This window comes from Ziziphus jujuba, chromosome 12 (assembly GCF_031755915.1).
Source record: "Ziziphus jujuba cultivar Dongzao chromosome 12, ASM3175591v1".
In the NCBI taxonomy this organism is placed as follows: Eukaryota; Viridiplantae; Streptophyta; class Magnoliopsida; order Rosales; family Rhamnaceae; genus Ziziphus; species Ziziphus jujuba.
The window spans coordinates 7,762,728-7,774,153 of NC_083390.1; the positions used below are offsets into that span (position 1 = coordinate 7,762,728).

The 11,426-nt window shown below is 36.6% G+C and overlaps 1 protein-coding gene across 1 annotated transcript; it reads right to left on the reverse strand.

The window, feature by feature from the left end:
• Window positions 1–3,889: 3,889 nt before the first annotated feature.
• LOC132800133 (cytochrome P450 CYP749A22-like) lies at window positions 3,890–11,084 on the reverse strand. The gene is made up of 3 exons (XM_060813135.1): window positions 10,909–11,084; window positions 4,489–4,807; window positions 3,890–4,285 (listed from the first exon to the last, which is right to left on the reverse strand). Exons 1-3 carry the CDS (start codon window positions 11,082–11,084, stop codon window positions 3,890–3,892), a joined length of 891 nt encoding a protein of 296 aa, XP_060669118.1.
• Between the last annotated feature and the right edge of the window lie 342 nt (window positions 11,085–11,426).

Below are 11,426 nucleotides of genomic sequence, written 5' to 3' on the forward strand. Positions count from 1 at the left end.
CAGAAAGGTGGAAAGATGAACCCTATAATAGCCTTGTTTCATAAGAGCCATCGTCTAATTATCAATAAAAATGATAAAAATAAAATAAAATAGATATTTAGAAAACAATTTTCCTCTAAAAAATCCTCGTTAGTACACCTATTTAGAAAATTTCCTTTGTCTAATACATTTTCACTAAACTCAATATTTTATAAAAAAGCACGTAAGATAAAATTACATTTAAATAGATAAATAAACTAAAACAATAAAATAGCTAGAATGCTCAAAATAAATAAAATAATTAAATAATTAATCAGATAAGCAAATAAATAAATAAGTGAATCCAATAACCAATTAAACTCTTTCAAAAACATTTGTAAGCAAGAACGAATACAAAATATCTAACATATACTTAATATACCATATTATATATTATGCATTGTTAGATGGTGCTTCACGTTACAAACACCATTTGATGAAATAGATGGAAAAAAATATATTTGCAATAAAACATCTTGACATTCTAAAAGTATCATGCGAATAATCTGCTTTCTTAAAGTTGAGTGGAAGGTGATATCTAATACTATCATTGCAAAATACTTGCCTATCTTCACTCACATTAGCTCTTATAGAATGATTAAATATACCTATGCTTTGATCAGTGATAATATAGATAGCAAAACACTAGTACTATACTCTACATGTATAAAATCAATTAACCACAAAATATCATAATACCATAAAAACACAAATTCTCCATAAATTTACTTAATAATTCATATAGAAAGATCATAAAATATTTAGATCATCACCTCGCAGCATAGATCCTTCAAATCCATAAATCAGCATATAAAACAAATATTTAAATAATTTTGGATAAGCATAACCTAATAATTTTGCTTAACATTATAAGTAAAAATACATGCTTACACATAATCCAATTATATCGATATATATATGTATGTATGTATACATATACATATTTATCAATATAAAAATAAATAAAAAATAAAAATTGATCATAAAACAATTTATGACCCTAAAATATAAATTATAGAAAAGACATTACTCACTAAACTATAATTTACTTAGGCTCCTGCACGTGATTCGTTTCACGATTCACTAGGTGCCCAGAATAGTACAAAGGATATAAATATATATAAATATGTCTTAAACACAAATTTTATCGGGTATTTACTTAATGATTCATATAGAAAGATCATAAAATATTTAGATCATCACCTTGCAGCATATATCCTTCAAATCCATAAATCAGCACATAAACAAATATTTAAATAATTTTGGATAAGCATAACCTAATAACTTTGCTGAAACATTATACGTAAAAATACATGCTTACACATAATTCAATTATATATATATATGTGGAAATTCTATGGTGAGGATGGTCCGCATGAGGACTGTAGTATTAGTGACGGTTTTTCATAGTATTAACGACGGTTTTTTAGAAAATCGTCACCAATACTATGAAAAACTGTCACCAATACTGTGATCCGCATGAGGACATTCCGCACCATAGACGGACTGTATATATATGTATGTATGTATATTTACATATGCATATTTATCAATATAAAAATAAATAAAAAATTGATCATAAAACAATTTATGACCCTAAAATATAAATTATAGAAAAGACATTACTCACCTAAACTATAATTTACTTGGGCTCCTGCACGGGATTCGTTTCATGATTCACTAGGTGCTTAGAGTAGTACAAAGGATATAAATATATACAAATATGTTTTAAAATACAAACTTTATCGGGTATTTATAAATATAGCTTCTTGGGGTAAACACAAACCTCAGCCTAAAATTACAAACTATGTATCAAAATGAAGATTGAAGTATATGAAGATCATGAATTCAAGCTTACCTCTCGGAAACACAGCTGGAGGTGGTCGAAATTTGGCTGGAAAAATTCGACCCAAATTTTAACTCATTGTTTCTCTCAAAATAGCTGGAACTGAGTTAAAAGGACCTTGTATTTGAGCTCAGGAGGGTCAATATGGTGGAAATGGCTGGTCACTTGGTCGGAAACGCATCGAAAAGGGGAAAACAGCAGCTCATTGCTGTTGCTAGAGATCGGCCTGATCCTAATGCCTTGTAGGCAAACGCGCTATGAAATTTTGTCGACTGGCCAGATTTTCAATGGGCTTTGTGATGGTGGGAGTGATAGGCAAGAAAAACGACCAGAGGTGGGAAATTTCGCCCAAAAAAAAGGGTTGTCTCTCTTCTCTCTCTCCTTCTCCAACGACCTCCCTTTCTCCCCTTCTTTAAATTTGAAATCAAAGATCATTGTTCACCTGGGACCCAAATTTTGACCTCCTAGACACTGACATTTGGCACATGTAGGCAGATATTTTGAATTCTCCCCCCTGTTTCATGTGCTTTTTATAATCAAAAAATCCAATATCAATAAACAATTTATAAATTTTATAAAGTTATAATTTTCTAACTGTAGCTTTAATTTAAACTTTATAAATTTATATTGATTAGCACTAGTATGTAAGTTAAACCATAACTTATATAAATAAAAAATCAACTTTAATATTCACCCAGATCAAATGGTCAAACTTAATCACAAGTGAAATTTTTTTATACAATTTTGATATGGAGTGTTACAATTTTGGCTATAGAGAGCCATTATCGTGGAATCATGCCAACTAAAAATTCATGCCAATTAAGTTTCTTTCTAACCTTGGCGTGATTCAATTGGCAAAATGTGATGTAATGGGTAAGCATGAGTGGAAAGATTGTTTATTCATAGCCTGGCACGAAAATCCTATTACTCATATACATTTGGAATTTTGTTTTCAATAAGATGGGTGTACAGTTGGGATCATAAAATGTAATCAAGAAGTTGACTGAGTGTGGGGTCAAAGAAAGGTGCAGCTACATGAGTTTAAGCCGTGGGAAGCTTCTGGATTGATTTTGTATGGCATTAGTCAATGACGGACTTAGAAAAAAAAATGTTGAGGTGCAGCACTACATATATTATAGCAGTATAGCTAATTAGAGTAGTTAAAAAAAATAAAAATTGAATAGTCACAAAGCCAAGCAAATAGGACGAAAATATTTTTTATTTCATAACATAATGGAAAAATATGATTTCAATACCTTTGCGAATATAATTTTATATTCACGATAGCTTAAGTACAAATTATTTAAAAATAAACAAGATTCTTTGATGCCAAAAAAAATTATATATATTTATATACTGGTTTTTTTAGGAATTACAACTAGAATGAATTCAAAATTAGAAGAAAAAAATAAAAATATTATTGTTTTAATTATTTTTTCTTATGTTAATAAATAAATGTATTAAAAATTATAAATATAAATAAGTATATTTTAAAAAATAACAATTAAATAATTATTATATTTCTATGAATTTGTAGATCAATATTTTTGATTAAAAATAAACGGTAGATAAACCAAAATATATATAGATAAGTGAAACAAAAACGTATTAAAATAAAAATATAAAAAAGCAAAAGAAAAAGAAAAAAAATTTGGAGAACAATTAAACGTGTGCGGAGAAACTCAAATTGTTTGGTAACACCATCAAAATATGTAAATGATATATGATTGGTTTCCCTTGCATATTTATTAAATATTAGTCAATGCTACTTGTTCTTTGTTTTAATATAAAAGCATGAGCTTCTGAAGAGAACAAAGAAAACGGTCACAAACAGATTTTTCAACAAACTTAGCCAGTTATAAAGAATGACATGTAAGATGTGTAACTTGGCAACTCGCAACTCAATTTTCCTTAACTAGAAGGCAGCAAAGCTCTAAATAATGACAAGATTTTTGGAACACAACCTGCGAGGTTTAATGGGAGTTATAGTCTTCATAGTGGCTGTAGCATCACTTGAATTCCATGTCATGGACGGACTGTAATATGATGATAGGGTATGTGGACATAAGTTGGCGAAAGAGTGAAGCTATAGCGTTGAAGAATCATGGAAAGAGCAATCTTAGATTCAGTTATGGCAAAGTTGGAACCCACAAAATTTCGAGGTCCAATTCCAAATGGAAAAAATGCAGCTGGATTATTCTTAGTAGCTCCAACGACCACTTCTGAGAATCTCCCTGGTTTGAATTTGTGCACATCTTCTCCCCAAAGTTCAGGGTCATGGTGAAGTGCTAAAGATGAGATATACAAGTAAATATTAGCAGGTAGAATATGCTTTCCCAGTCTAACTGCCCTTTGAACTTTTCTTGTCATAACGATTAAAGGAGGATATAATCTCAGAGTTTCATTGAAGACCATGCCCATCTAAATAAAACAAAAGATTGTTAGACATTAAGAAAAAACAGTGGACAAAATAAGGTACATAGTTTGAGTTTTGTGACTTACTTTTTTTAATTTGGAAAAGCTATCCGGATTTGGATTTTTCTTCCCAAATAAATTGAACACCTCCTTCCTAACTTCCTCTTGCCGGATAGCTTTGGATTTTTCTTCCCAAATAAATTGGACACCTCCTTCGTAACTTCCTCTTGCCAATCTGTGTGGATTGCTAGAAGTAAAACAGTCCAACCGAGTAAAGTGTTAGTGGTTTCATGCCCCGAAAAATAAAACGTTTTACACTCATCAACCAAATTGTCCTCTGAAATCCTCTGGTTGTCGTTGACATCATGATGAGCCTTTACAAGTATTCCAAGAAAATCATTCCCAAAACTGTTTTCTTTTCCACTTATCACCTTCTTTTCTCTTTCCTTTATTATCTTCATAATGTTGTTTCGTATTTCCATCTCAAGCTTGTCTGATTCAATCTCATCACTGATTTTAAAGAACTTGCTGCAAAATGGATGAATGACAAATTGGCGTGAGAAGAAGTGATTATTTTCCAACTCTGTGTCCAAGTAAAAGCAACAATTACCTGATGCCAGGGAACCTAACTTTATAAGTATTATTTGATGTTAACAAGTGTTAGAGTTAGTGACCCGAATTCTTGTTGACCCGACCCGAAAAGCTCGCGGTGCAACCCATTTGGTGAAACTAATTTTGGAGAAAAATTTGGGGCTCTGTGGTGGAAGCGGAGGTCTCGGGAAGAGGAAGTTAGGAAGGAGGTGTTCAATTTTAAGGTGTCTTCCGTACAATATATATTTTGATGCTTTTGGGGTTTTTTTTTTCGGCTGTAATTGGGGTTTTAGGATATCGCGCAATTTTGCTCACCTTTGTACCAATTTTTCGATATTAGATTTGCTTCTCCCTGCCCGTGGTTTTTCCCGTCAAGGGTTTCCACGTAAATTATGTGTTTGTTCTTCGCTTTCTTTATTTCCGTTGCTATTTGTTTTTCTCCCAATTCCGTAACAAGTGGTATCAGAGCCGCGTCGATCTATTTGGGAATTTTTTTTTTTTTCGATCATGGCAACAAAGTTCGACATTGAGAAATTTGAGTGCAACATGAGTTTCTCCATGTGGCAAGTCAAGATGAAGGCGATTTTGACACAGAACGGTTTACACAAGGCGTTGGTTGGCAAGGATCAGATGCCGTCTTCGTGGGATGCCGAAAAGAAAGCCGAGGTTGATGAGCGTGCCCTATCCACCATTCAGTTATGCTTGTCCAATGAAGTTTTGAGGGAGGTCCTTGATCAGAAGACAGCAAAGGACTTACGGGACAAGTTGGAATCTTTGTACATCACAAAGAATCTCACAACGAAATTGATTGCGAAGCACCGTCTATACACCCTTTCTATGGTTGAAGGTACATCTATTAAAACACACATAGATGACTTTTCTACTATTTTGTTGGATCTGGCGAACATGGACATTAAATATGATGATGAAGATCAGGCTCTAATGCTACTGCGTTCCTTACCTTCGTCGTATAAAAATTTTAGGGAGACTTTGATTTACAGTAATAAAACCCTAAAATTGGAGGACGTGAAAGCTTCTTTGTATTCTAAGGAGTTGTTTGATAAGGAGTTGACCAGCAGTTCGGATAACAATAACTTTAGGAGTTCCGGAGGAGAGGGTTTGATTGTTAGAAGTAGAACATCATCTAGAGATCAAAATAACAATGGTGGTAGTCGGCCAAGATCGAAGTCAAGGTTCAGAAACCTTATTTGTCACTACTGTAAGAAAAAAGGGCACATCAAAACTGAATGTCGTAAGCTTCAGAATAAAAATAATGAAAAGGGTAAGGAACATGCCGAAGCCAGTGTCGCACATGAGGAAATTGAAGATGGAGATGTTTATTCAGTGACTGAGGATAGTTCGGGCAAGCAGGGATGGATTTTGGATTCAGCCTGTTCGTTTCACATCTGTCTCCACAGGGATTGGTTCTCTTCTTATGTTCCGGTGGATAAAGGTGTTGTGCTGATGGGAGATGATCATCCTTGCTGTGTCATCGGCATCGGAACTGTAAAGGTGAAGATGCATGATGGAATTATCAGAACACTATCTGAGGTACGTCACGTTCCAGATATGTCTGAAAATTTAATTTCTTTATCTACTTTGGACAAATTTGGTTGTTCTTTTTCTAGTAGAAGTGGAGTTTTGAGGGTTCTGAAGGGTGCTTTGGTGGTGATGAAAGCTAGCCTGGTTGGTACATTATACAGGCTACACGGTTCAGTGGTAATGGGGTCGGCTGCTGTTTCAGTGTCCATGTTAGATTCGGATGTTACTCGTTTATGGCATATGAGATTGGGCCATATTAGTGAGAAAGGTTTGGCGATGTTGAGCAAACGGAGTTTGCTTGGTGATCGGAGTATCTCGAAGTTGGAGTTTTGTGAACATTGTGTGTTTGGGAAGCAGAAGAGAGTTAGCTTCAGTACTGGAATTCACAAAACCAAAGGTACTCTAGACTACATTCATTCAGATCTTTGGGGACCCGCACGTACTGCTTCTAAGGGTGGTGGCAGATATATGTTAACCTTCATTGATGATTTCTCCAGGAAGGTCTGGGTATATTTTTTGAAGCACAAGAATGACGTATTTGCTATCTTCAAGCAATGGAAAGTTTTGGTAGAGAAGCAGACGGAAAGAAGGGTGAAGCGCCTTCGTACAGATAATGGATTGGAGTTCTGTGATGGTGTTTTCAATGAGTTTTGTATAAATGAAGGGATTGTTAGACATCTCACAGTTAGAGGAACTCCGCAGCAAAATGGTGTGGCTGAGCGGATGAACAGAACTCTTATGGAGAAAGTCCGATGCATGCTATCGAATTCTGGGTTAGCACATGACTTTTGGGCAGAAGCAGCTGCTACAGCTTGCTACTTGGTGAATCGTTCTCCATCGGCAGCAATCGATTGCAAGACTCCTGAAGAGGTATGGTCTGAAAAACCTACTAATCATTTAGATTTGAAGGTGTTTGGATGCCCTGCCTATGTTCATGTTAATGATGGTAAGCTTGAGCCTAGATCGAAGTCAAGGTTCAGAAACCTTATTTGTCACTACTGTAAGAAAAAAGGGCACATCAAAACTGAATGTCGTAAGCTTCAGAATAAAAATAATGAAAAGGGTAAGGAACATGCCGAAGCCAGTGTCGCACATGAGGAAATTGAAGATGGAGATGTTTATTCAGTGACTGAGGATAGTTCGGGCAAGCAGGGATGGATTTTGGATTCAGCTTGTTCGTTTCACATCTGTCTCCACAGGGATTGGTTCTCTTCTTATGTTCCGGTGGATAAAGGTGTTGTGCTGATGGGAGATGATCATCCTTGCTGTGTCATCGGCATTGGAACTGTAAGGGTGAAGATGCATGATGGAATTATCAGAACACTATCTGAGGTACGTCACGTTCCAGATATGTCTAAAAATTTAATTTCTTTATCTGCTTTGGACAAATCTGGTTGTTCTTTTTCTAGTGGAAGTGGAGTTTTGAGGGTTCTGAAGGGTGCTTTGGTGGTGATGAAAGCTAGCCTGGTTGGTACATTATACAGGCTATAGGGTTCTGTGGTAATGGGGTCGGCTGCTGTTTCAGTGTCCATGTCAGATTCGGATGTTACTCGTTTGTGGCATATGAGATTGGGCCATATGAGTGAGAAAGGTTTGGCGATGTTGAGCAAATAGAGTTTGCTTGGTGATCGGAGTATCTCGAAGTTGGAGTTTTGTGAACATTGTGTGTTTGGGAAGCAGAAGAGAGTTAGCTTCAGTACTGGAATTCACAAAACCAAAGGTACGCTAGACTACATTCATTCAGATCTTTGGGGACCCGCACGTACTGCTTCTAAGGGTGGTGGCAGATATATGTTGACCTTCATTGATGATTTCTCTACGAAGGTCTGGGTATATTTTTTGAAGCACAAGAATGACGTATTTGCTATCTTCAAGCAATGGAAAGTTTTGGTAGAGAAGCAGACGGAAAGAAGGGTGAAGCGCCTTCGTACAGATAATGGATTGGAGTTCTGTGATGGTGTTTTCAATGAGTTTTGTAGAAACGAAGGGATTGTTAGACATCTCACAGTTAGAGGAACTCCGCAGCAAAATGGTGTGGCTGAACGGATGAACAGAACTCTTATGGAGAAAGTCTGATGCATGCTGTCGAATTCTGGGTTAGCACAGGACTTTTGGGCAGAAGCAGCTGCTACAGCTTGCTACTTGGTGAATCGTTCTCCATCGGCAGCAATCGATTGCAAGACTCCTGAAGAGGTATGGTCTGGAAAACCTGCTAATCATTTAGATTTGAAGGTGTTTGGATACCCTGCCTATGTTCATGTTAATGATGGTAAGCTTGAGCCTAGATCGAAGAAGGGCATATTTCTTGGTTACCCGCAGGGTGTAAAAGGATACAGAGTTTGGCTTCCTGATCCAAAGTCATCTAAGGTTGTGATTAGCAGGGATGTTGTGTTTGATGAGATGGCAATGCTGCATCCGAAAAAGGAGCTCGTTGTTTCAGACAATGTGCCAAAGCAGGTGGAGTTTAGGGTGGAGGAAGTAAGTACTTCATAGAATGGTTCAGTTTCAGGCCCATTTGAGACACCCACTCATGTGGAAGAAGCGAGAATTGAGGAGGTGCAGGAGCATTCGATTGCCAAGGATAGACCTCGCAGGGAGATCAAGTAGCCCTCTAGTTTAGCTGACTATGTCACTTTTGCTTGTGTTGCAGCACAGGTGATCGAGAGTCCCAGTGATCCTTGCAACTATTATGAAGCCATTTCATGTGAGGATTCTGTAAAGTGGTTAATTACTATGCAGGAAGAGGTGGAGTCGCTTCATAAGAACCACACTTGGGAGTTGGCATTACCTCCAGAGGGTAAGAAGATTGTGGGATGCAAGTGGGTCTACAAAAAGAAAGAAGGCATTCCTGGTGTTGAAGATGCGAGGTACAAAGCGCGTTTAGTAGCGAAGGGGTAGTCACAGCTACAGGGAGTTGATTTTAATGATATATTTTCCCCTGTCGTTAAACATACTTCTATTCGTGCTTTGTTAGCGCTAGTTGCTATGCATGATTTAGAATTAGAGCAATTAGATGTGAAGACCGCTTTCTTGCATGGTGAGCTTGAGGAGACAATTTATATGCAGCAACCCGAAGGTTTCGAGGTTGAAGGAAAAGAGGATCATGTGTGTTTGTTGAAAAGGTCCTTGTATGGTTTGAAGCAATCCCCTCGTCAGTGGTACAAGCGGTTTGATGGGTTTATGGTTAGCCATGGCTATTCTAGAAGCCAATATGATAGCTGTGTGTATTTTAGGAAGTTGGAAGATAGCTCATTTATCTATTTGTTGCTTTATGTTGATGATATGCTGATAGTGGCCAAGAAGAAATCTGATATCAACAGATTGAAAGCAGAATTGAGTGGTGAGTTTGAGATGAAAGATTTGGGAGCGGCAAAGAAGATTCTTGGTATGGAGATTGAGAGAGATAGATCTGCAGGTAAACTTTTCTTGACTCAAAGATCTTTTGTTGAGAAAGTTCTGGAGCGTTTTGGAATGAAGAACGCTAAACCTGTAAGTACTCCATTAGCTACTCATTTTAGATTGTCTGCTGATATGTCACCACAGTCGGATAGAGATATTGAGTATATGTCACATGTTCCTTATTCTAGTGCTGTTGGTAGTTTGATGTATGCTATGGTGTGTACCCGTCCTGACATTGCACATGCTGTTAGTGTTGTGAGCCGGTATATGGCTAATCCTGGCAAACAACACTGGCAAGCTGTCAAGTGGATTCTAAGGTACTTGAGAGGCACTACTAACACTTGTTTAGAGTTTGGTGGAAGTAAGGAGGGTGTAAGTGGATATGTTGATGCAGATTTTGCTGGGGACCTTGATAGAAGGAGGTCCACTACTGGTTATGTATTTACTCTTGGAGATACTTCTATCAGTTGGAAGTCTGTTTTGCAAGCAACAGTTGCACTATCAACTACAGAAGCTGAATAGATGGCTATAGCTGAAGCGATGAAAGAAGCTATTTGGTTAAGGGTGTTGATAGGTGAGTTGAGCTCTGAGTAGGAGAGTACGGTCATCAATTGTGATAGTCAGAGTGCTATCTATCTCACTAAGGATCAGATGTTTCACGAGAGGACAAAACATATAGATGTTCGGTATCATTTTGTACGTGATGTTATTGCTTGTGGAGATATTGTTGTCAGCAAGGTGAGTACTCATGATAATCCTGCTGACATGACGACCAAGGCACTTCCAGTAGCCAAGTTTGAGCATTGCTTGGACTTGGTTGGTGTTTGTTGTTGAGCTTTGCCTTTAGGGGCTTTTGTGGAAGAGGATGGCAACTTTTATTGAAGATTGGAGTTTTGTATGTTTTTTTTTCCATTCCTTATATGGAATTCGTGTCAAGGTGGAGATTGTTAGAGTTAGTGACCCGAATTCTTCTTGACCCGACCCGAAAAGCTCGCGGTATGACCCATTTGGTGAAACTAAATTATGTGTTTGTTCTTCGCTTTCTTTGTTTCCATTGCTATATGTTTTTCTCCCAATTCCGTAACAACAAGGCAAACCTTATCAACATTTCGAAAATGCTTTTCCCATTTTGGTAATTATTCCCAAATGCTGTTATGGAAATCACATCAGAAGTCAACAATCTGAATTCTTCATATAACTCCATCTCTTGACCTTTGTATGATTTGCACCTTTCCAGCATAATCTCAACCGCAGTGACCATTGCAGGAGTCATACCCTGTAAACTACCACCTTAAACACTAAGCATATTTCCTAAAAGATCAAGCTGATAAATGGTGGCTTGAAAATAATCTACAGACTAACAATTCCATTAAATCCTTCCTTTTTCTTTTTCTTTTTTTTTTCCCCCTGTTAGTAATTCTTAGCATTCGATATCTAAATGCAAAACACATGATTAAATCCTATATGGAAAAGATATTGGACACTTGGATTACCCCTTAGACAATTATTACATGTTAACAATCATATTTTGCCTTTTTTTTTGTTTTTGTTTTTTTCAACGGCAAGCATGTGTGGTATATACTCTTTTATTTTTGTTTAAAATAATAAATTACAC